General features: G+C 43.2%; 1 protein-coding gene across 1 annotated transcript in view; it reads left to right on the top strand.

Moving 5' to 3' along the window:
- The window catches only part of NIPSNAP2 (nipsnap homolog 2), a 35,499-nt gene extending 16,393 nt beyond the window's left edge, over positions 1-19,106 (top strand). Inside the window, exons 4-10 of the mRNA XM_044285297.1 lie at positions 2,754-2,848; positions 2,933-3,003; positions 4,406-4,546; positions 10,814-10,845; positions 16,030-16,124; positions 16,294-16,377; positions 17,653-19,106. Coding sequence (XP_044141232.1) covers positions 2,754-2,848; positions 2,933-3,003; positions 4,406-4,546; positions 10,814-10,845; positions 16,030-16,124; positions 16,294-16,377; positions 17,653-17,717 — 583 coding nt within the window. The 3' untranslated portion in view covers positions 17,718-19,106. The remainder of the gene's footprint in view (positions 1-2,753; positions 2,849-2,932; positions 3,004-4,405; positions 4,547-10,813; positions 10,846-16,029; positions 16,125-16,293; positions 16,378-17,652) is intronic.
- Positions 19,107-26,070: the final 6,964 nt, after the last annotated feature.

Raw genomic sequence — 26,070 nt, forward strand, 5'->3', positions numbered from 1 at the left:
GGACAGCACTCCGTGTGCTGTCTGCATCTGTGGTTCTGTTCCGTGGACCGCAAAAAAAATATTGTCCTATTCTTGCCCGTGCTTTGAGGACAAGAATAGGCAGTTATATTAAAGGCTGTCCGTGCCATTCCGCAATTTGCAGAATGCACGCGGATGCCATTCGTGTTTTGCAGACCGCAAAACGCACAACGGTCGTGTGCATATAGCCTAATACAACTTATACCGAATCTTTTCCACACTAAACTATATATGGATCTCTTCAGCTCCTCCTGCTATATAACATGCTGTCTGCAGCACAGACAACATCTTCAATGTGACAGGTTCCCTTTAAGTTTATTAGAAAGTGGTATATCTTTTTTTTTTTTTTTAACGCCTATAAACATTTTTCCAGCCATATTTTTTCCATTCTATGCATACGTATTTTTGTCATATCGTTGCTTTATGTTGATAGTTTTGGAATAAGGCCTCTTTCACACAAACAATACGGATGCGTACAGTGAAACTCACCATTTTGCAAGCAAGTTCAGTCAGTTTTGTGTGCGATTGCGTTTAGTTATTCAGTTTTTTTTCTGCGCGGGTGCAATGTGTTTTGATGCGTTTTTACCGCGTGTTATAAAAAAATAAAGGTTGACAAACAACATCTCTTGGCAACCATTAGTGAAAAACGCATTTCATCTGTACTTCCGGGTGAAATGCATTTTTCACTAAAGCCTGTGGGGCCAGGGCTGCGTGAAAATGCAGAATATAGAACATGATGCGTTTTTCATGCAACGCAGAACTGATGCGTGAAGAAAAAAACCGCTCATGTGCACACACCCATTAAAATTAATGGGTCAGGATTCAGTGCTATGCGTTCACGTCACTGATTGCACCCGCTAGGGAAAACTCGCTCGTGTGAAAGGGGCCTAAAGAGGTTGTCTCAGTTCAGGAAATGGCATTCATCATGTAGAGAAAATTAATACTAGGCACTTACTAAGGCTATTTTCACACTTGCGCTTTCCCTTTCAGCTATTGAGATCCATCATAGGATCTCAATAACGGATGTAAATGCTTCCGTTTTGTCCCCATTCATTGTCACGGGGGACAAAACTGAACGAAACGAAATGCACCAGAATGCAATCAGCGTTTTTCTGTCTGCGATGTGGTGTGGCGCAAGACGGATCCGTCCTGATTCACAATGTAAGTCAATGGGGACGGATCAGTTTTCTCTGACGCAATAGAAAACGGATCCGTCCCCATTGAGTTTCAATGGAGTTTATGAGGGATCCGTCATGGCTATTTTAAAGATAATACAACCAGATCCGTTCATAACGGATCTATTATCAGAACGGAAGTGTTTTTGCTGGTCCATAACTGATCCAGCAAAAACGCTGGTGTGAAGGTAGCCTAATGTGTTGTGATTGTCCATATTGCTTCCTTTGCTGGCTGGATTTGTTTTTTACATCACATTATACACTGCTCATTTCCATGGTTATGACCACCCTGCAATCCAGCAGCGGTGGTCATGCTTGCACACTATAAGAAAAAGCACTGACCTCTCTGGTGGCCGGGACCACGGGAGTGCACATAGTCCAGCACTTTTTTCTATTGTGTACAAGCATGGCCACCGCTGCTGGATTGCAGGCTGTTTGTACCCATGGAAACGAGCAGTTTATAATGTGATGGTAAAATGAATCCAGCCAGCAAAGGAGGCAAAATGGGTAATAACCATACATTAGTAAGTGCCTTGTATTAACTTTGTAAAGAAACCTACAGTGAAGTCGCAGCCCTCACATTCTTGAATCAAATCCTTGTGTTTATTCACACCGAAAAAAAACAGCAACGTTTCGACACACGTCTTCCTCAAGCTACATATGTAGCTTGAGACAGACCTGTGTGTCGAAACATTGCTGTTTTTTTGGTGTGAATAAACAAGGATTTAATTCAAGATTGAGAGTGCTGCGACTTCACTGTAGTTTTCTTTACATTTGAGGGGTCTCTGAGGCCGGAACCTAACGTCGCGAGCACCGCCGCCATAACACAGACTAGTTGTTCCAGTAAGTAGTGCTGTCCTACTTCATTTCTTGTATTAACTTTGTCTACATGGTAAATGCCATTTTCTGAAGTAAGACAACCCCTTTGGCTATGGACACATTTGGGGGTAATTTCTCTTTATTATTCCATTGTACTCCTTTTGAGCTAAATATCATTTTTTTCAATTGGTCTATATAAGAAAAAAATAATAATTTGAGCCTCTTCCTTTCTTTGTACAGCTTTTGAGATTATCTAGTAGCATGCTCTGTATTTTTACTGTGTTCCATCGGGCAGCCCAGCTGATGACTCCTTATCTCTGACCTCCTAAATACTCATCATAGCTCAATTCTTATCTTACTGATATCCACAGGCGCTTTAGGACCACCGCCGATCACGAGAAATGGGGCTCTGCAGCCCCCCTGAAATGAACGGAGCGGCCGCTCTGGAACTCCCATATAAATTAATGGAGCAGCCACACTCGTGTGACAAGGCGCTCTGTTCATTGCAGGGGGTACGGGACCCCCGTTCTCATGATCGGTGGGGGTCATACCGCTGGGATAAGGGATAACTTTAAACAACCAGAATACCCTTTTAACCTTTTGTGACAATTGAAAATATTATTTTTAGCCCCACATGAGTGAAATGCAATAGTGGAGGTGTACATGGCCTTTAAGTTTCGTAGCAGCACTGTACTTATTTTAAACACTGTACTCCAATCCTATTTGTACATTGTTTTTAAGTGAGGAGGTACTGCCAAAGGTCTATGGAGGAGGGGAATATCCGTGTACATTGGTGGGCACTTGGAATACATGGTATGGCGAACAAGATCAGGCAGGTATGTGCACTTTCATCTTGACGTTTACAGCACAGCTAGCTAACGTGCTTTTATAGATCAACGCTGATTCTTGTCCTGTTACAGTTCACTTGTGGCGGTATGAAGGAGGCTATCCAGCACTCACAGAGGTGATGAATAAACTTCGGAAAAACAAGGTAAGGCCAAAAACGGCAAATAAGGCTTTTTCATTACAGTATTCACCACACAGGAAAAATATTTTTATATTTTAATAGTTAGGACATTTCTGAGCATGGCGATACCAGTTTTATGTTTCCTCGGTTTCTTTATTTTTTTTTTTTGTGTAAAATTTGTAAAGGAAGGTGATTACTATTTTTTTTAGATTCTTACATTTTTTTTAAATTGTTTTACTTTTCATGGTAAGTTTTAGTCCCCTAAGGGTAATTGCAGATTATGTGCATTATTTTCCTTGCGGAGACAGTAATAAAGTAACACGAAAGTGAATGAGATTTGTAAAATCTAAACTTGCTTTTTCTTTTGTGCCGAAATTGACCTGCCATGTGTATTTCCAAATCTGCAGCTTGTCAATTCCACACCTTTTTTATGTAGGGTGGTTTTACATATAAACTTCAATGGGGTATTAGAATAATAATGCAGTCTATGGGATTGTGACTATTAGGCTATGTCACATGCACAGCTTAACAGACAGTTTCCTATGACAGGCCTGGGATCCTTCACAAGGCCCCAGGCTGTCAAAGCAACATATCAGAGCCCTGCAATTTTGCCACAAGGGGCTCCAATTGGAGGACGGAGAATGTGTGTGTGTGTGTGACAGCCTCCGATCAGCTAGTGATGGCCTATCCTGAGGATAGGCCATCACTTAGAGAACAGTGGACAACCATAAAATACTTACATAGGCTAGGACTGCCAAAAGGGGTAGCCATTGTTTTCCGTAGCTCTGGCTCAGAGGAGGACCTCCCCGTATGTATAGCATCTATATGTCCTAACACCGTATATAGACAGGGGTTGAGACAAAATCTATGACCACATTTGTGTCATGCTTTGGTTATAATGCAAACCACGTTTGCAGATCTGTTGCACAATGGTTACCAGAAGTGTTCAGTGGACGCATTGACTTATAATGTTGCCCATCTGGGTTTGGCTGTGGTGTTTGTTGCCCTGCATGCGGCATGATTCTTACCATCCATCTATGACAGAGACTGTGACGCAAATAAACAGAGCTTTGAATGGTTTAAGAGTTATCCGTACATTGTATAGCGGCTGTGCTTGATATGGCAGCTCAGCCCCATTCACTTGAATAGGACTGAGCTGCGCCTAGGCCATATGAACGACGTACAGTGACATCAATGGCCTAGGAAGACGCATAAGTTCTGTTGGAGTGCCGCGGCCTCTTCATAAACAGCTGATCGGCAGGTGTGCAGGGACTTGAATGCCCACCGATTTGATAATGATGGCCTATCCTCAGGATAGGCCATCAATATCAAATTCCCGGATAACGCCTTTAAGAAAAATTCTCATATTTCTACCTTCTTCTGAGTATTTATATATTTTTTTATATTTTATTTTGTACATGCATAGGAATTTGCAGAGTTTCGCAAAGAACGGAGCAGTATGTTGCTATCCCGTAAAAATCAGCTACTACTTGAATTCAGCTTCTGGAATGAGCCTGTCCCTAGACCAGGGCCAAATATTTATGAGCTGAGATCTTACCTACTTAGGGTGAGTTCTGATTCTGCATGATTATATACATGTGTTACTTGGTACAGAATTGTATAGTGGTGGCATGGAGGACAGTACTAACAAACAACGCTGTGATATTACATGCATCACGTTACTTTATTATCTCTGATTTTACTGCATCTTTTTGAAACCTAAAAGCAACATAAAATCCTAACTGGTACTAAATGTTTCTTCATTTTCATAAGGAACTGTTAGAATCTGTTTTACCATTCTCCTAAATTATGTAGGGTCCTGGTGATTTCTGAAGCACTAACATCTTTAAAGGTCACTGCTTCGTTTGGCTCTCTTCACTTGTCTTCCAATCCCAGTCTGTAAACTTCCAGATGGTTGCGGTCATGTGTGCACTGCAGCCAATAACTGGCCTCAGTGGTAAAATGTCCCCAAGAGACATGTGATCCAGCAGTGACGTGACTAGTGGGGACACATCACTGCTGAGGCCAGTTTATTGGCTGTAGTGGCACACATGATCCCATCCTTCTGGAAGCTTACAAGAAGGGGACCAGACCAATAAAGGGACCCAGGGAACGGAGTGGTGGGGAGCAGATGTGTATTCATTATCCCACTTGTACAGAAGCTTGGGTTAAAATTTAAAGTTAAATAAAAAAAGAAGACGAAAAACCCTCTTAAGGGGGTTGTCTGCTTTTTACTATTGATGTCCTATCCTCAGGATAGGTCATCAATATCAGAACGGCGGGGGTCTGGCACCCACACCAATTAGCTGCCTTCTCTGCTCTGTTTACTAGCTCACTGCAGCAATTGCAGTGGTAAGTTTATAATTATAACTGGCATCCCCATTCACTTCTATGAGACGGCTGTCTGTTCAAGTGAATAGGAAGGAGCCATCCCATAGAAGTGAATGGGGTTGTCATACTTGTAATTACATTGCCCACCACTGCAGTTGCTGCAGCAAGCAGGTACACAGAGCAGAGAAGACAGCATTTGTACCAGCACTGCCTTCTCTTCAAACAGCTGATCAGCGGGGAGCTTGGAGTTGGACCCCCGACGATCTGATATTGGTCATTGAGGTCATCAATAGTAAAAAGCAGACAACCCCTTTAAGGCATATTTCTAAGTTGTGAACACTTTTTTTTAATGAGATTATATAACAATTGACAGAATAAACAAGTAATCAATAGGTACCCCTCAAAGAGTCCCTTTGGTGGCCTGCCTTTACATTCTTTAATCATGTATACTGCATGTGTCGGACCACCATTTAAAGAGGGTGTCCCATCTTGCTGTTTCTACAACAAGATGAGACTTGGTACTGGCCCTAGTTGGTCTGGCTTACAGAAGCAGCCGAGCAGGCAGGCACATTGCTGTTTCCGTAACTCCCATTGTAGTGAATGAGAACTATGCAAACAGCATAGCAGAACAAGGTACGCTGCTTCCATAAATCCGAAAAAACTGTAAGATGGAACAACCCCTTTAACCACTAAACAGTTTTGCCTGAGAGGGCTGCTTTAACCCCTCATATCTCAGGACTTGTAGCAGCTAGAGATATGGACCTGGTCTTATTTGAAAGCATTCTTAATTGACACTCTCAGCTTAAAAACAAGACCAGAACCACAGCATTATTTCCTGTACTTCAGAAGGTGTGACTGTTAGGCCTCCTGTGCGCCCCGTTGCCGTATTGCAGACCACATTTGCGGATCCGCAATACACAGGCGCCGTTCCGTGGGTATTCCGCATCACTGATGCGGACCCATTCACTTCAATGGGTCCCGAGATGCGTAACGGAACCCTACGGAAGCACTACGGAGTGCTTCGTGGGGTTTCGTCCCGTGGTACAGTTCTGCAAAAAGATAGAACATGTTCTATCTTTTTGCGGAACAGCCGGATCGTGGACCCATTAAAGGGAATAGGTGCGCGATCCGCTGCGGCTGCCCCGCGGTCGGTGTTCGTACATTGCGGCCCGCTGGAGGCCTTCGAAATTAGGTTGGGAGTGATGGCAACTGAAAGTGAAAGCAGGTTTCAGCTGCATTAACTCCCTACCAAATTTCTAACAGTCATATACCCCGATCTAGTTGAGATACTGCTGTAGATTTACTTACGACATAAATTCAAAGTCTGCAATATAAAAAGTGACATTTCCATGAGAGTTTTTCCAATTTTAATGTGACTGTTAAATAGTTAATGCAGAAGATGAGGCAGAATTTCTGCCGCAAAAATTATTTTCCGTGAGTATTCGCACATTGACACATGATTGAAACATGTAAAGGCATCATTGGATTTTAGTAGTCACAAGAAAATTGTAGTTGGTTTCCAGTGCTTTAGAGAACAGTAGAACCCACTTATTGTAGGTGAATGATGAAGGTTCTACAAGGGGGATTTACGGTAATGTTTCTTCACCACATCTGTAAGATATCCATAAGGTATCATGGGATTTTGGATGGATGAACTGTACACTACTCTACACTACAGTAGCTTTTGGTAAATGGCCAATTCAGCATTGCCAATAATTATACTGGAAATGCTGAATTTCCCCATACACATTAGTGCATTGTCAGACAAACCCACCATTTTTTGGCAGGACTGGCCAACAATCTAATGTGTATGTGGAGCTCCTGACTCTCCTCTACAGATTATTTTGGGGAAGAGAAGTACTGGGTCAACTGAATTTTTGCCCCATTCTTTTGTTCTGGGAGATGACACCTCCAGAATTGTCTGGCAGCTCTTCCTCCTCTCTCCCCTTCGAAATTGCATACACGCTTGGCCAAATGGAATGTGTATATGGGAGTCGGGAGAGAGTTGTTGGCCTAACAAGTGTTTGGCCAGTAGATATTGAAGCTGTATGGGGAACTTAAAGGGGCATTCTGATTTTACTTGAAAGAGAGAGCTGTAATTACAGTGCACCATTGCTACAGAGTAAATGGCACGCAGGTAAACATTGAAGAGGATGCAGCACTCGCTTGAGCTGTGACCCCCTTAAAACTGCCGATCAGCGGGGGTGCCAAAAGTTGGACCTCCATTCTGATTTTGATGACTTGCCTAGAGGATAGGTTACTAGGGGTGCACCGAAATTCCGGCGGCCGAAAATGGGCCTAATCCATTTCGGCCGATATTGGTACATATCGGCAGAAAATATGGTTGGTTATATACGTTCGGGCGGCCGGCCGGCGGCGCCCCTCATGCTGTGCCTCCTAAACGCTTGCCGCTCTAAAGAATCTCCGGCTCAGTGCTGCGCAGCCTGCTGTGTCTGCTCTGTGCTACTGCTGTTGTTAGTGTAGCGTGGCCAAGCTCTGTTCGTTCCGCGGTACAGGAGCTTTTGTTTCCTGTACCCGGCTGGACTGACAGGAAGTGCTCACTTAGTGTGCACTTCCTTTCAGTCCGGCCGGGTACAAGAAACAAATGCTCCTGTACCGCGGACCGAACAGAGCTCAGCCACGCTACACAGGCTACACTAGAGGTGACAAGGGAGGGGGAGGGGGGGGGGGTGTAAAATGAGAGTGACAAGGGTGTGTGTAAAATGAGTGACAAGGGAGGGGGGGAGTAGAATGAGAGTGACAAGGGAGGGGGGGAGAAGAATGAGAGTGACAAGGGAGGGGGGGGAGTAGAATGAGAGTGACGAGGGAGGGGGGGAGTAGAATGGGAGGGGGGGAGTAGAATGAGAGTGACGAGGGAGGGGGGGAGTAGAATGAGAGTGACGAGGGAGGGGGGGAGTAGAATGAGAGTGACGAGGGAGGGGGGGAGTAGAATGAGAGTGACGAGGGAGGGGGGGGAGTAGAATGAGAGTGACGAGGGAGGGGGGGAGTAGAATGAGAGTGACGAGGGAGGGGGGGAGTAGAATGAGGGTGACATTTTTTTTTTTAAATAACCACTTTGGGTGGCATTGTGTGTATAATATCTATGTATCTGTTTAACTTTATATTTTAATTCACTTTCCTTTTTCGGTTTCGGACCAGAATTTTCATTTCGGTGCACCCCTATAGGTTACCAATATCGTGAAACTCTTTAAAGGGTAACTGTCATATTTATTTATTTTTGATTAGAGCTAGGCATACCTGAGTTAGTCTGTCAATGATTGTCAAAAGATCTGTAATTACCTTATAATAGCAGCTTTCATTAATGTCTCCTGTCCGATTCCACTGCTCCCTTAAAAGACCGTTGCAAGGCTTGTCTGTCTTCCTTTTAGTATAAACAGAAGACAAGGGGCGGTCCTTTACACTGCATGCTTGCATTAGGCTTCAGAGTAAGGAGGCGTGTCTCTCAGTAATCCAATCTGGCTGGCAGGGAGCTGCTGGCTACAGCAAATGTGTATGGGAAGTGAGGAAAGCAATTTTGGCCTCAGAGAACTGGCAGAGGAGCCATCTTGAGAAGGTCCTCATATGCCAAATGTTTAAGCAGCCGTAACTAAGGGAAAAACTCAAGGAAAACTGTGGTATGTGAAGAAACTAAAGATTGCTTTATAAATAATGCTGCTGCAGCAGTAACATATGCTAAAGAAATGACAGTTACCCTTTAAGAGCTACAGAAACAAGGCTTCCCTTACATTTTGCTGTGTATGCAATATGGTGCATTGATGCAGTGTATGGCTCCAATTCTGTTGCAGGGGCTGTATAGCAGGTACTGTTACTGCTCACTAGCTTAAAGGCTTGTCTCGCTTCACCAATTGGCATTTATCGTGTAGACAAATTTAATACAAGTCACTTACTAGTGTATTGTTATTGTCAATATTGCCGCCCTTTTCCATCACATTATACACTGATTGTTTCCATGGTTACGACCACCCTGCAATCCATCAGTGGGGGTCGTGCTTGCACACTATAAGAAAAAGCACCAGGTGGCCAGGGCCGTGGGAGCGCACATAGGCTAGTGCCTTTTCCTATAGTCTGCAAGCACAACCACCACTGATGGAAACAAGCAGTGTATAATGTGATGGAAAAATGAATCCAGACAGCAAAGGAGGAAATATGGACAATCACAATACATTAGTAAGTGCCTTGTAGTAACTTAATCTACATAATAAATGATATTTGCTAAAGTGAGACCCCTTTAACAGCTCATGGATATGTTATAGATGTCTATATCCATGATCTGCATACTTTTTACCCAGATGCAGTAAATATTTTCCCACTATAATTTTGACATGTTTGCTGTCTGAACGTTCCATACACTATACTTGCACTGTACTACTGATCTCATAAACATCAGATAATTACTAATAATTAGTATATGTGCATGTTGAAACAATTTGCGTACAGTTGTGAAATGGTACATGGAATGTGTTTGCCTGGATTTTGGACACCTCAGCAATGCACAGCTCTGCTTTATGTGCCGATACTGTGATGCCATGTACAGCAGCTACTGATTTTTGTGTTTAAAGGAGTTGCCCAGGATTTATTTTCCAAATTTGAATCCACTCGACTCTGCGCTACTGCAGCTACCTTCCTCTCTTCACTTGTCCTCCTGTCCCTGGACAGGGTCACATGTGCGGCTGCAGCCAATGACTAGTCTAAGCGGTAATGTGTACTTAGGCGGCATGTCGCAGATGTGTCTCAAGCCACTTGGGGACAAGTCACTGCTGAGGCCCGTTATCGGCTGCAGTGGTGCAAATGATCCTGTACATGTGGAAGTTGACAGACTGGGACCAGAATACCAGTGAAGGGAGGCCAGAGCAGAGCGGTGAACAGTAGGGGAGTATGGATTTCTCCTCGGGTATTTTGGACGGAAGTCCAAATTTAAAAAAAAATCCTGGAAACCCCGTTTTGTCACTTAAAAAATGGCTTTTATTATGTAGAGAATTTTTAATACAAGACACTTACTAATGTATTGTTATGGTCTATATTACCTCCTTTGCTGGCTGGATTCATTTTTCCATCACATTATACACTGCTCGTTTCCATGGTTCCGACCACCCTGTAATCCATCAGCACTGGCCGTGCTTGCATACTTAAAAAAGCACAGGACTATGCTCGCTCCCACGGTACAGGTCCCCAGAGAGGCAGACATTGTTTCCTATAGTGTTCAAGCACGACCACCACTGATTGATTGCAGGGTGGTCTGAAACTATGGAAACGAGCAGCGTATCATGTGATGGAAATATGAATCCAGTCAGCAAAGGAAGCAATATGGATAATAACAATACATTAGGAAGTGGCTTGTATTAACTGTCTACATGATAAATGCCATTTGCTGAAGTGAGACAACCCCTTTAAGCCTTCTGCCTAATTTAGATTGAATTGTTAGTACTGCCCTCTTAAAACTTTCCATTTTGCTACATGGGACATGCTTTTGTTTCTTTTCCAGCCTGGAACCATGATTGAATGGGGTAACCACTGGTAAGGACACAACACATTGGACCAATAATTGCTATTCAAAAACTTGTAAAAATGTTTGTCTTAAAGAGGACTTGCAGCCAGAGCGTAACATTGGCCATTTATTAGTAAATCAGAAGTTGGGGCATCAGCCACAACTTTTACGTTTCTTTTATGTACACTGCCATCTTTGTATTCAGTAGCAGTCGCCATTTATGACAAATTAGAAGTGTAGCCATGTTGTTTTTTTACTTTAAATTAGCCCTGTGGGAACTCATAATTAGGCTGCTAAACACGATCGTGGGACTGCCGTGCCCATCTTGCTGACCGCAAACCATTAGTTTGCTAAACACGGGGACCAGCCGTGTGCATCCTCGCATTGCGGTGCGGAGCCTTTGACTTCAATGGGTCAGCGAACCGCAAGATATGGCAAAAGATAGGACATGTCCTATCTATTGTGCTGTGGAGGCAAAGACTCAGAAGCACTTCTGTACTTTATTCGTCTGCTTCCCGGACAGTTGTGGTCCGCAACACAGGCGCAGTCGTCCCACTGTCATATGAATGCACCGCTAGGCTACATCATGCTTGTCATGTGTAGACAGGGAGAGCTCCCAGCACATGTCTTTGGCCCCCATCAATAATTGTTGGCTTATCACAAAAAGGGTGTAGAATGCTGTTTTGATACAATGGTAGCCAGTTGGATACCATGATATGCATTTCTGAGAAGCTACTACAAAAATGCAAATAACAAATAGGCTACTGCTTAGGCCAGTCATACACATCAGATAGCTGTCACCTGAATGCTTGTTCAGCTGACACCTTCCTCTCCAGATTGTCCCATACACATTAAAATCCAACTGCCTAAGCCGTATCCCCTTTGCTCTTGGGGAAAAGTTGGAGGCTCCTTTACACATTATATGGTCAACTGCAGTGGCGTAACTGGAAGTGACTGAGCCCCACAGCAAATTTTTGAACAGCATTATACATCGATCTTATAAATGATTGCAGCCTGTAGTATACATCCAGCTTATAAATTATTGCAGCCTGTAGTATACATCCATCTTATACATTATTGCAGCCTGTAGTATACATCCATCTTATACATTATTGCAGCCTGTAGTATACATCCATCTTATACATTATTGTAGCCTGTATTACACATCCATCTTATACATTATTGCAGCCTGTAGTATACATCCATCTTATAAATTATTGTAGCCTGTATTACACATCCATCTTATAAATGATTGCAGCCTGTATTATACATCCATCTTATACATTATTGCAGCCTGTAGTATACATCCATCTTATAAATGATTGCAGCCTGTATTATACATCCAGCTTATACATTATTGTAGCCTGTAGTATACATCCATCTTATAAATTATTGTAGCCTGTAGTATACATCCAGCTTATAAATTATTGCAGCCTGTATTATACATCCATCTTATACATTATTGCAGCCTGTATTATACATCCATCTTATACATTATTGCAGCCTGTAGTATACATCCATCTTATACATTATTGCAGCCTGTAGTATACATCCATCTTATACATTATTGCAGCCTGTAGTATACATCCATCTTATAAATTATTGTAGCCTGTAGTATACATCCATCTTATAAATTATTGCAGCCTGTAGTATACATCCATCTTATACATTATTGCAGCCTGTAGTATACATCCATCTTATACATTATTGTAGCCTGTATTACACATCCATCTTATACATTATTGCAGCCTGTAGTATACATCCATCTTATAAATTATTGTAGCCTGTATTACACATCCATCTTATAAATGATTGCAGCCTGTAGTATACATCCATCTTATACATTATTGCAGCCTGTAGTATACATCCATCTTATAAATGATTGCAGCCTGTATTATACATCCAGCTTATAAATTATTGCAGCCTGTAGTATACATCCATCTTATAAATGATTGCAGCCTGTAGTATACATCCATCTTATAAATTATTGCAGCCTGTAGTATACATCCATCTTATACATTATTGCAGCCTGTAGTATACATCCATCTTATAAATTATTGCAGCCTGTAGTATACATCCATCTTATACATTATTGCAGCCTGTAGTATACATCCATCTTATAAATTATTGCAGCCTGTATTATACATCCATCTTATAAATTATTGCAGCCTGTAGTATACATCCATCTTATAAATTATTGCAGCCTGTAGTATACATCCATCTTATACATTATTGCAGCCTGTAGTATACATCCATCTTATACATTATTGCAGCCTGTAGTATACATCCAGTTTATAAATGATTGCAGCCTGTAGTATACATCCATCTTATACATTATTGCAGCCTGTATTACACATCCATCTTATAAATTATTGCAGCCTGTAGTATACATCCATCTTATACATTATTGTAGCCTGTAGTATACATCCATCTTATAAATTATTGCAGCCTGTAGTATACATCCATCTTATACATTATTGCAGCCTGTAGTATACATCCATCTTATAAATTATTGCAGCCTGTAGTATACATCCAGCTTATAAATGATTGCAGCCTGTAGTATACATCCATCTTATACATTATTGTAGCCTGTATTACACATCCATCTTATACATTATTGCAGCCTGTATTATACATCCATCTTATAAATTATTGCAGCCTGTAGTATACATCCAGCTTATAAATGATTGCAGCCTGTAGTATACATCCAGCTTATACATTATTGCAGCCTGTAGTATACATCCATCTTATACATTATTGCAGCCTGTATTATACATCCATCTTATAAATTATTGTAGCCTGTAGTATACATCCAGCTTATAAATTATTGTAGCCTGTAGTATACATCCATCTTATACATTATTGCAGCCTGTAGTATACATCCAGCTTATAAATTATTGCAGCCTGTAGTATACATCCAGCTTATAAATTATTGCAGCCTGTAGTATACATCCATCTTATACATTATTGCAGCCTGTAGTATACATCCATCTTATACATTATTGTAGCCTGTATTACACATCCATCTTATACATTATTGCAGCCTGTAGTATACATCCATCTTATAAATTATTGTAGCCTGTATTACACATCCATCTTATAAATGATTGCAGCCTGTAGTATACATCCATCTTATACATTATTGTAGCCTGTATTACACATCCATCTTATACATTATTGCAGCCTGTATTATACATCCATCTTATAAATTATTGTAGCCTGTAGTATACATCCAGCTTATAAATTATTGTAGCCTGTAGTATACATCCATCTTATACATTATTGCAGCCTGTAGTATACATCCAGCTTATAAATTATTGCAGCCTGTAGTATACATCCATCTTATACATTATTGCAGCCTGTAGTATACATCCATCTTATACATTATTGTAGCCTGTATTACACATCCATCTTATACATTATTGCAGCCTGTAGTATACATCCATCTTATAAATTATTGTAGCCTGTATTACACATCCATCTTATAAATGATTGCAGCCTGTAGTATACATCCATCTTATACATTATTGCAGCCTGTAGTATACATCCATCTTATAAATGATTGCAGCCTGTATTATACATCCAGCTTATAAATTATTGCAGCCTGTAGTATACATCCATCTTATACATTATTGCAGCCTGTAGTATACATCCATCTTATACATTATTGCAGCCTGTAGTATACATCCATCTTATAAATTATTGCAGCCTGTAGTATACATCCATCTTATACATTATTGCAGCCTGTAGTATACATCCATCTTATACATTATTGCAGCCTGTATTACACATCCATCTTATAAATTATTGCAGCCTGTAGTATACATCCATCTTATACATTATTGTAGCCTGTAGTATACATCCAGCTTATAAATTATTGCAGCCTGTAGTATACATCCATCTTATACATTATTGTAGCCTGTAGTATACATCCAGCTTATAAATTATTGCAGCCTGTAGTATACATTCATCTTATACATTATTGCAGCCTGTATTATACATCCATCTTATACATTATTGCAGCCTGTAGTATACATCCATCTTATACATTATTGCAGCCTGTAGTATACATCCATCTTATAAATTATTGTAGCCTGTAGTATACATCCATCTTATACATTATTGCAGCCTGTATTACACATCCATCTTATAAATGATTGCAGCCTGTAGTATACATCATCTTATAAATTATTGCAGCCTGTAGTATACATCCATCTTATACATTATTGTAGCCTGTAGTATACATCCATCTTATAAATTATTGTAGCCTGTAGTATACATCCATCTTATACATTATTGTAGCCTGTATTATACATCCATCTTATAAATTATTGCAGCCTGTAGTATACATCCATCTTATACATTATTGCAGCCTGTAGTATACATCCATCTTATACATTATTGCAGCCTGTATTATACATCCAGCTTATAAATTATTGCAGCCTGTAGTATACATCCATCTTATAAATTATTGCAGCCTGTAGTATACATCCATCTTATAAATTATTGTAGCCTGTAGTATACATCCATCTTATAAATTATTGTAGCCTGTAGTATACATCCATCTTATACATTATTGCAGCCTGTATTATACATCCAGCTTATACATTATTGTAGCCTGTAGTATACATCCATCTTATACATTATTGCAGCCTGTATTATACATCCATCTTATAAATTATTGTAGCCTGTATTATACATCCATCTTATACATTATTGCAGCCTGTAGTATACATCCATCTTATACATTATTGCAGCCTGTAGTATACATCCATCTTATACATTATTGCAGCCTGTAGTATACATCCATCTTATAAATTATTGTAGCCTGTAGTATACATCCATCTTATAAATTATTGTAGCCTGTAGTATACATCCATCTTATACATTATTGCAGCCTGTAGTATACATCCATCTTATAAATTATTGCAGCCTGTAGTATACATCCAGCTTATAAATTATTGCAGCCTGTAGTATACATCCATCTTATAAATTATTGCAGCCTGTAGTATACATCCATCTTATAAATTATTGTAGCCTGTAGTATACATCCATCTTATAAATTATTGTAGCCTGTAGTATACATCCAGCTTATACATTATTGTAGCCTGTATTATATTTGATAAAAGACCCCCGTTTGTGCTTTTTGGCAGTATGTTAGTGATTGATATGCAGTTGGTGTATGACCTGTGCGGTTTGTTTCTGTGTCTCAGGGCTCGTGCAATTCGATATCGGCAAGACGGTAGTGAAGCTGTAGCCGGATTTTTCTCGCAGATTGGACAGCTATACATGGTCCACCATTTATGGGGTAAAATATGTATATATAGTCTTTCTTCTGCCAAAAGGACCAACACTTTAAAAGTGATGGATTGTCTATCTACATGATGTGGGCCATAAGCTCCATACTGTTACTTGCGCAGTAATTGATGCAATATCTGGTAACATGGTTCTTAGCTATCTCTGTCCTTTTATTGTAGCATACAGTGATCTGCAGTCCAGGGATGACATAAGGAACTCGGCCTGGCAGAAAGATGGCTGGGATGAATGTGTCTACTACACAGGTACCACACTCAACTCTCATTTATGGACTTGACAGTCCAAGATCTGGAAAATCTTAGATTCTAAGTGAGCATTTAGTTTTAGTATTATTTTGGAAGTGGAAAAGCTGTACTCTTTGGACAGATTCTGAAGACTGGCTGCAATGGGATTGGTTGCTATTAGCAATGGACAGTTTGATAAATCTACCCTTTGTTTCCAAGCTATCTTCCTTTTTTTTTTTTTTTTAGCAGAATTCCAGCTAGGTTACCTTACCAAATAGAAGACTCCAAGGGGGCATTCACACTAATGTATTTTCGGTCTGCATCCAATCCATATTTTTTGCAGATCGGATGCGGACCCTTTCACTGGGGTCGCAAAAGATACGTATAGCATCCATATGTCTCCATATGGGGTCGCAAAAGATTCAGTCTGCATCCATATGTCTCTTCCAGGGGTCCACAAAAAAGATATGACATGTGCTATTGTTGTCTGTTTTGCGGGCAAGAGTAGACATTACTGACAAAGGGAAAGATATGCTGATCCACAAAAAGAACAACGCACACGGCCAATGTTCATGTTTTGCAGACCACAAAATGGATTTGGTCGTGTGAACACCCTCTAGGAGACGGAGCTCCATTCTGCTCAGATTTTAAGTTTAGGCTAAATGCACAGCACCGGCCATTTGCAATATTTTTTAATTGGCTGAGTCTCCCATAATGTGCTAGGCTGTCTACCGCTGGCCTAGCACCGTATAGTGTGGTACTAGCACTATATTCTGGTGCAGTCTTCACAGCTGTGAGAGCCAGTGCATAGGAATTCTTTGGCCAGGTTCACATCTGCAGCAGAAGTTCTGTTATTAGATTGCGGCAAAAATGCAGGACAAAATGCCGCAACAGGCCGCCTCACTCGGGTACAAGAGTATGCATTACTGACAAAGGCCAGGACGTGATGAGCCGCAAAAAGAACGCACATGGCCAATGTCCGTGTTTTGTGGAGCACAAAACGGATACAGTCGTGTGAACGCCCTCTAGGAGACAGAGCTCCATTCTGCTTAGATTTTAAAAGTTTAAGCTAAATGCACAGCACCGGCCATTTGCAATATTTCGTAATTCAGTGGTTTGGTATATTATGTCTAAGGTGCTGCTGATCAGTCATCCCTCGGATGTTCTCGGGAGTAATGTCATCCCCATTTAGTGCAAGTCGGAGTACACCGTGCTAGTCAGTTTATACCAACAGATGTATTAGTTCAAACTTCATGCCACATTGAAATCCTACACTAACTGCTTCATTCGTTTCAGTCCCTCTCATACAGGAGATGGACTCCAGGATTATGATCCCATTGAAGATTTCTCCACTCCAGTAATGCACAGTGTCTATACCCACATTTCAAAGAGTGGCAAACCTTTTGGTCGATGACATCATCAATGAATGATCACATTTGGGCTCCTCGTGCATAATTCAGAACATAGCTATTCCTATGGGCAATTCATGGATTGGTTTAATCTCCCAAAGAATATTGATTTGGGTATACTCCCTCCTGTAATTATGGTCTGGTAAGCATTGCTTAGCAAAGTGGTGGTGATAACTTACTGAGTAGGTTGACCTCGTGTGAGGCCACCTTTTTATGCTTCACATGTTATGTGCAGCCCTCTGAAGTAGTCAGTAGGCATTTGAGTCTCTCACCCTGTGCTAGGCCAGTGATGCCCAACCTGTGGCCCTACAGCTGTTGCAAAACTAATACTCCCAGCATGCCCGGACAGCTTACAGCTATCGGCCTACAGAAGGCCATCGTGGGAGTTGTAGTTTTACAACAGCTGGAGGGCCGCAGGTTAAGCATCCCTATGCTAGGCTGTCTACCATTGGCCTAGCACTGTATACTGTGGTACTAGCGCTATATTATGGTGCAGCTTCCCAGTATTCACAGCTGTGAGAGCCAGTGCATAGGAATTCTTTGGCCAGGTTCACATCTGCGGCAGAGGTTCCGTTATTAGATTCCGGCAAAAATGCAGGACAAAATGCCGCAACAGACCGCCTCACTCAGGTATATGGGGGGGAGGGGTAGAGCTTTACAAAGCTGTTCCATTCAAAATTACATGTTTGGTAGAATATGATGGTTCACAAACTTCCTGAAACATTGAGATCTGATATTGGCAAGCCATAGGCTAGCTGGATTCCAACCTGGCTAGTATGAAGTGGCTTATGAAGGACAAACTTGCAAAGGAATGATGGATAACGGACTGCAGTATGTTTATGGCCACTGATGCTCTACGCAAAAAATTAAATGTAATTTTTTAGGTGAATTGCCGTAAAATAACTAGATGTACTATACTGTATTGCGTTGTACACAGAATCACCACACATAAATATATAATGCTTAGTGAAAAAATCCTGGCCGGTACCACACGGACTGTGTTCCACGGACATGTGAATGCAGCCTAATACAGAGCTTTTAATATTCTGTATAGCCATAAATTTGAAAGATAACATGCTGGCTATCTACAGCCACCACTAGAGGCTGCATGGGAGCTTACTTCAATCTCTGTCTTATCATTGCAAAATAGTATGCATGGAGCTACTGAGCTCCCTCTAGTGGCGGCTGCTGGTAATCAGCATTTTGTGGGAGATTTATCATCTCCCTTGCGCCAGCAAAGTGGCTTTAAAAAGTTGAATGCTGTGTGTTTGCACCTTTTTTAAATGTGACCTTTATAAAATAAAAAAAAAGCAAGTGTCGCTTTTTACGCCGCCCTTGCCACTTTTTCAAAAAGAGCCATGGCCAACAGCGGACACAAATTTATCTTCATTTACACCAGTTTTTTGGTTGCAAATGAACCCAGAAATCTATGATAGCTGTTGTAGATTTCTGGTTAGGTGCACTGCCAGAGGCTGCACCTAATTTATGACAAGGTGTGCGCCTCATCATAAATGTGGCGCATCTTCCGACAATGCAGGGGATATCAAGGCAGGTGTAGAAAGCGCATGGCTTGATAAATATCCCCCTTTGTTTTCAATCTGTCTATGAAAGGACATAGGAGCTCTGTATCAGAAGAACAAATATAGATTAAGAAATAATGAGCAGAGACTTTTTTTTTTAAGTCCCCTTTGATGGAGGGGCGCGTGAGTAGACGCAGCCTCCATGGAGTAACACTACATGGCACAGGTACCAGGTGTGATGGACTTCAGCACATGCACATTGCCATGCAGTGTTCCTGGAGGCCGCTGATGAACTGGTGTACAGTGATGGCCAGTTCGCATTGTTTGCCCGCGAACACATGCGGGCTGCCATCTTTTCTCACAAGTCTGGCGATGCACAGGTAAGCCCTTGCCTGTGCCTGTGCCGCGAGCCGGTCTGAAACAAATGCGGTCAGCGGGAGCAGGCAGTTCCGAGAACAGCCCGATGAAGGGCCCCGGCGGCTGTTCTCAGAACTGCCTGCTCTCGGTGACTGCATTTGATTTCAGACCGGCTCGCGCACAGGTAAGGGCTTACCTGTGCTTCGCCGGACTTGTGAGAAAAGATGGCAGCCCGCATGTGTTCACGGGCGAACAATGCAAACTGGCCATCACTGCTGGTGTAGTCTTTCCATCAGCAGCCATATTTGGGGGAGGATTGTCAGCTGTCAGCACAAGGGACTGGCACTGCCTAGAAGGGAACAGCAACACAGAAGCCCTTCTTACAGCCTATTAGTAAGTTGATTTTAGCACATTTCAGAAAGTTAGCCAACCCCTTTAAACCTCCTGCCCTGAGGAATACAAACCCTATATGCGGTAGCCTGTATTCTGTAATGTAGTCACGGCAGGACTTGCCACAGCTAATTGACTGCCCTGTCGAGCAAACACAGGTGTTTTCGCCTACTTTTTAAAATTTGCAACCACTTTGCTGCGTCAATGCATTACAAGTCTCTCCACATTCAGACAGCTTAGGGTACTTTCACACTTGCGGCAGGACGGATCCGACAGGCTGTTCTCCATGTCGGATCCGTCCTGCCGCTATTTCGCCGGACCGCCGCTCCGCCCCCATTGACTATAATGGGGACGGGGGTGGAGCTCCGGCGCAGCACGGCGAAAGCCACCGGACTAAAAAGTCGGACATGCAGGACTTTTTAGTCCGGCGGCTTTTGCCGTGCTGCGCCGGAGCTCCGCCCCTTCCCCATTATAGTCGATGGGGACGGAGCGGCAGGACGGATCCGACATGGTGAACTGCCTGTCGGATCCGTCCTGCCGCAAGTGTGAAAGTACCCTTATAAATAGCGCTTTTCCAGGTCTTCTATATTGATGGTGTATTCTCAGGATAGGCCATCAGTTGGGGGTCTGACACCAGGCCACCCCGACAATCTCCTGTTCGAAGAGGCCTCGGCACGCTAGTGAGCTCTGTGGCCTCCTCTGTTCCATTGCTTTATCTAGTGTATCTGTTACCAATAAAAAAAAATATTTTGCGTGGTGTTGAAAAGTTACAGATAATTTTCTTTGTGTAATTTAATTTGTGTACAGGTCATGCCACTTGTATTTATGGGGATTGCCTTGTAGTCTTCCCTTTTAAAGGGAACCTGTCACCTGGATTTGGGGTATAGAGCTGAGGACATGGGCTGCTAGATCGCCCCTAGCACATCTGCAATACCCAGTCCCCATAGCTCGGTGTGCTTTTATTGTGTAAAAAAAAATGATTTAATACATATGCAAATTAACCTGAGATGAGTCCTGTCCCTGACTCATCTCATGTACAGGACTCATCTCAGGTTAATTTGCATATGTATCAAATCGGTTTGTTTACACAATAAAAGCACACAGAGCTATAGGGACTGGTTATTGCGGATGTGCTAGATGCCATCTAGCAACCCATGTCCTCAGCTCTATACACAAAATCCCGGTGACAGGTTCCCTTTAAATGCTGTTTTTTCAGTTATGTCCTATGTGTGATGCAGAAATACATCTGATGATTGCCATTAATATGGACACCAGCAATATCTGTCGAGTCACCCTCATTCTACTACATATTTGTTTGCCAGGCGGATCTTGGTGTTTTCTCTAGAAAATGGGATATTGCTGTACACGGTCATTATGTGGAGATGCAGTTATATAATGAGAAGTAAATTCTCTCTAATAGGTTTGTAAATTGTTACAATATGATGTCATCATGTCAGTACATATGTTAACTGGTTTTCTGCAAACGATGGTAATAAAATCCTTTTATTTGACATGACTTTTCCTTGTGTTGTGGGTCCAATGTTTTGTGCTGATTGAACGTGTTTTCCAGGGCTAACTATCCTTAGGATAGATCAGCAATATCAGATCAGCGAGGCCCTGACTCATACAGCCACTGCTAAGATTACCTTACTACATCATATACCATTCTAATGGGCAAGAGAATAACATATTTGTGGACAGGGACGTGGAGTCAGTTCCACAGCTGATTTTGGGTAGAAATTTACTGACTCCAGCCTAAGGCCTAATGCACATGAACATATTTTCTTTCAGTGTCCGTTATGGTTTTTTTGTGGACCTTATGCGGAACCATTCACATCAATGGGTCCGCAAAAAAAAAAAACGGAAGTTACTCCATGTGCATTCAGTTTCCGTATGTCCGTATTTTCCCCGGCGCCTCCACAACGGCATTCACAGGAGGGTGTCCCCGCCTCCAGGACAGGAAACAACGAGGAAGCACAGGATTTAAGGAGCCTCCTCCCCTTACCTTACCAGTCGTTGTTTCCTGTCCTCGGACGTGCGTGGAAGCCACTCCTGGGGTTGTCCAGGAATTTTGGATACCGCACCGGCCTGGTCCTTTCCCTGTCGTTCAGGAGGGCCGGTGCAGGGGTTGGGGGACTCCGGGGACGCATTGCCTCCCTTCCTCGATCCTGCGGAGTAAGCTCTGATTTCAGGCATCCCCGGGCTTGCGAGTCCGCCGGAACTCGCGCGGGATCAGGTGTGGTGACGTCAGCGGAGTGAGATCTCCTTGGGCAAGAGATTCTCGCGAGACGGCTCCTGCGCGCGGCGGGAGATTTAAAAAGAAGCGTCACATCCACCTCCGCCGGTGATCTGCAGAGATGCCTTCCAGCGACAGAGTCGTCCAAGCGCTCCGGTGAGCCCGCTGTTTCGGCCCTCAGCCCGGTAAGCCTCCTCCCGGGGGGGGGGGGGGGGGGGCGTAATCCCTATTCCTTTATGTCTTTTCCACATAGGTATATAGGGTGTCCGTAATTTTACTATACTGACCCCTCACCACCCTTACTCCGGGTCCCTCCTTTGTCCTATACAAAGTTTGTTTTATTCCTTTTAGGACAGTGAGTCCAGAAAACTTAAAACCAAAGGGGATTCGGGGCGCAGGAAGTGTGGTGGTTGCCGTAAGGGCTTAGTGTCGGACCCCAAAAAGACCCTCTGCCCTAGATGTATTGAAAGGGTTATCGCTGAAGAATCCCCTTCCTTCGTGGAGTCCATGCGAACCCTCATTAGAGAAGAGATTAAGGCTGCAGCTGATTCTAGAAAATTGGCGCCTTCCCCTGGGCCTTCCCGTTCCCTAAATCTGGAAATATCAGAACAAGTGGATCTGGATGAAGGGGAGTTGCTGGATGATCAGGTCTCCTTATCCTCTGAGGAGGCTGCAGGGAGGCCTATGTGCTTTCCCGAAGAGACGCAAACCCTACTGAAGGATATTAAATCTACCCTAGGATTGGAAGATGTAAAAGAGACTCAGTCCCTTCACAATCAAATCTTTCAGGGCTTGGGGGAGAAAAAGAAGAGATCCTTCCCCATCCACAATAATATCAAAGCCCTTATTTCCAGGGAATGGAGGGATCCTGATAAAAGGTGGACTGTATCGGCCGCCTTTAAGCGCAAGTACCCCTTTTCAGAAACTGACTGATTTGTGGGATAAAACTCCCAAAATAGATGCGCCAGTGGCCCGTATTTCAAAAAAATCCTCGCTGCCTTTTGAGGATATGGGTCTCCTAAAAGACCCAATGGACAAAAAATGCGAAAATCTATTAAGTCCTGGGAGACAAATACAGCGATGTTGCGCCCCAGCATAGCATCCACTTGTACGGCCAGAACCCTCTCGGTGTGGCTAGATCAGCTAGAGAGCAATCTGTCGGGGGGTACGTCCAGAGAGGAGATCTTAAACTCCCTTCCCTCCCTAAAAAGAGCATCCAATTTTCTAGCAGACGCCTCGGCCGACTTGGTTAGACTCTCTGCAAGAAGCAGTGCTTTAGCCAATGCGACCCGTAGGGCGGTATGGCTCCGTTCATGGACGGGGGACGCAGGTTCTAAAAACCGCCTGTGCTCCATCCCATGTGAGGGAGATAGATTGTTTGGCTCCGCTCTTGATGACATTCTGGAGAAGGCCTCCGATAGGAAAAAAGGTTTCCCCTCTGATAACCGTTACTACCAACAGAGACGCTCCTTTCAAAATCAAAAAAGGTCAAGATCAGATCAGAGTAAAAGGGACAGCTCAAAAAAATGGCAACCTTCTAGAGGTAGAGGAAGGGGATACCTTATTAAGCCAGAAGCCTCTACCCGCCCTACCCAGTGACACGCTAACCCAGGTAGGAGGCAGACTAAAACAATTCTCCTCCGCCTGGCAAGAAATTCCCCTTGGGTCACTCGTGCCGTAAGAGAAGGCCTAAAGCTAGAATTTGTTTCCCCACCCCCAAAACATTTTTTTATCAACCGAAGGCAACTGCCCGACAAACAGGCATCCCTAGAGTCAGAAATAACTACATTAATCCTCAAAGGAGTCCTCCTCCCTGTACCGGAAGAACAACACGGCAAAGGATTCTATTACCCTATATTTTTTATAAAGAAACCAAACGGATCCTTTCGCCTAATAATAAATTTAAAGTCCTTAACCACCTCCGGACCGCCTAATGCACATGTGCGTTCCGGAGGTGGCAGGCTGGCGCACAGTCACGCATATATGCGTCATCTCGCGAGACGCGAGATTTCCTGTGAACGCGCGCACACAGGCGCGCGCGCGCGCGCGCTCACAGGAACGGAAGGTAAGCGAGTGGATCTCCAGCCTGCCAGCGGCGATCGTTCGCTGGCAGGCTGGAGATCCAAATTTTTTAACCCCTAACAGGTATATTAGACGCTGTTTTCATAACAGCGTCTAATATACCTCCTACCTGGTCCTCTGGTGGTCCCTTTTGTTAGGATCGACCACCAGAGGACTCAGGTAGGTCAGTACAGTCGCACCAAACACCACACTACACTACACCCCCCCCGTCCGTCACTTATTAACCCCTTATAAACCCCTGATCACCCATGATCACCCCATATAAACTCCCTGATCACCCCCCTGTCATTGATCACCGCCCTGTCATTGATCACCCCCCTGTCAGGCTCCGTTCAGACGTCCGTATGATTTTTACGGATCCACGGATACATGGATCGGATCCGCAAAAAGCATACGGACGTCTGAATGGAGCCTTACAGGGGGGTGATCAGTGACAGGGGGGTGATCACCCTGATTACCCTGATCACCCCCTGTCATTGATAACCCCCCTGTAAGGCTCCATTCAGACGTCCGCATGCGTTCTGTGGATCTGATACATGTATCCATGGATCCGTAAAAAATCATGCGGATGTCTGAATGGAGCCTTACAGGGGGGGTGATCACCCTGATCACCCCCTGTCATTGATAACCCCCCTGTAAGGCTCCATTCAGACGTCCGCATGCGTTCTGTGGATCCGATACATGTATCCATGGATCCGTAAAAAATCATGCGGATGTCTGAATGGAGCCTTACAGGGGGGGTGATCAGTGACAGGGGGGTGATCACCCTGATTACCCTGATCACCCCCTGTCATTGATAACCCCCCCTGTAAGGCTCCATTCAGATGTCCGCATGCGTTCTGTGGATCCGATACATGTATCCATAAAAAATCATGCGGATGTCTGAATGGAGCCTTACAGGGGGGGTGATCAGTGACAGGGGGGTGATCAATGACAGGGGGTGATCAGGGAGTCTATATGGGTGATCACCCCCCTGTCATTGATCACCCCCCTGTCATTGATCACCCCCCTGTCATTGATCACCCCCCCCCCCCCCTGTCATTTGTTTGTTTTTGTTTTTTCTTACCAAGTCTCATATTCCACTAACTTGTGTCAAAAAATAAAATCTCACATGGACGCACCATACCGCTCACGGAATCCAAATGCGTAAACATTTTTAGACATTTATATTCCAGACTTCTTCTCACGCTTTAGGGCCCCTAAAAAGCCAGGGCAGTATAAATACCCCACATGTAACCCCATTTCGGAAAGAAGACACCCCAAGGTATTCCGTGAGGGGCATATTGAGTCCATGAAAGATTGAAATTTTTGTCCTAAGTTAGCGGAAAGTGAGACTTTGTGAGAAAAAAACAAAAAAAAATCAATATCCGCTAACTTATGCAAAAAAAAAAAATTTCTAGGAACTCGCCATGCCCCTCATTGAATACCTTGGGGTGTCTTCTTTCCAAAGTGGGGTCACATGTGGGGTATTTATACTGCCCTGGCTTTTTAGGGGCCCGAAAGTGTGAGAAGAAGTCTGGGATCCAAATGTCTAAAAATGCCCTCCTAAAAGGAATTTGGGCCCCTTTGCGCATCTAGGCTGCAAAAAAGTGTCACACATCTGGTATCGCCGTACTCAGGAGAAGTTGGGGAATGTGTTTTGGGGTGTCATTTTACATATACCCATGCTGGGTGCGAAAAATATCTTGGTCAAATGCCAACTTTGTATAAAAAAATGGGA

This window comes from Bufo gargarizans, chromosome 3 (assembly GCF_014858855.1).
Source record: "Bufo gargarizans isolate SCDJY-AF-19 chromosome 3, ASM1485885v1, whole genome shotgun sequence".
NCBI classification, from domain to species: Eukaryota; Metazoa; Chordata; class Amphibia; order Anura; family Bufonidae; genus Bufo; species Bufo gargarizans.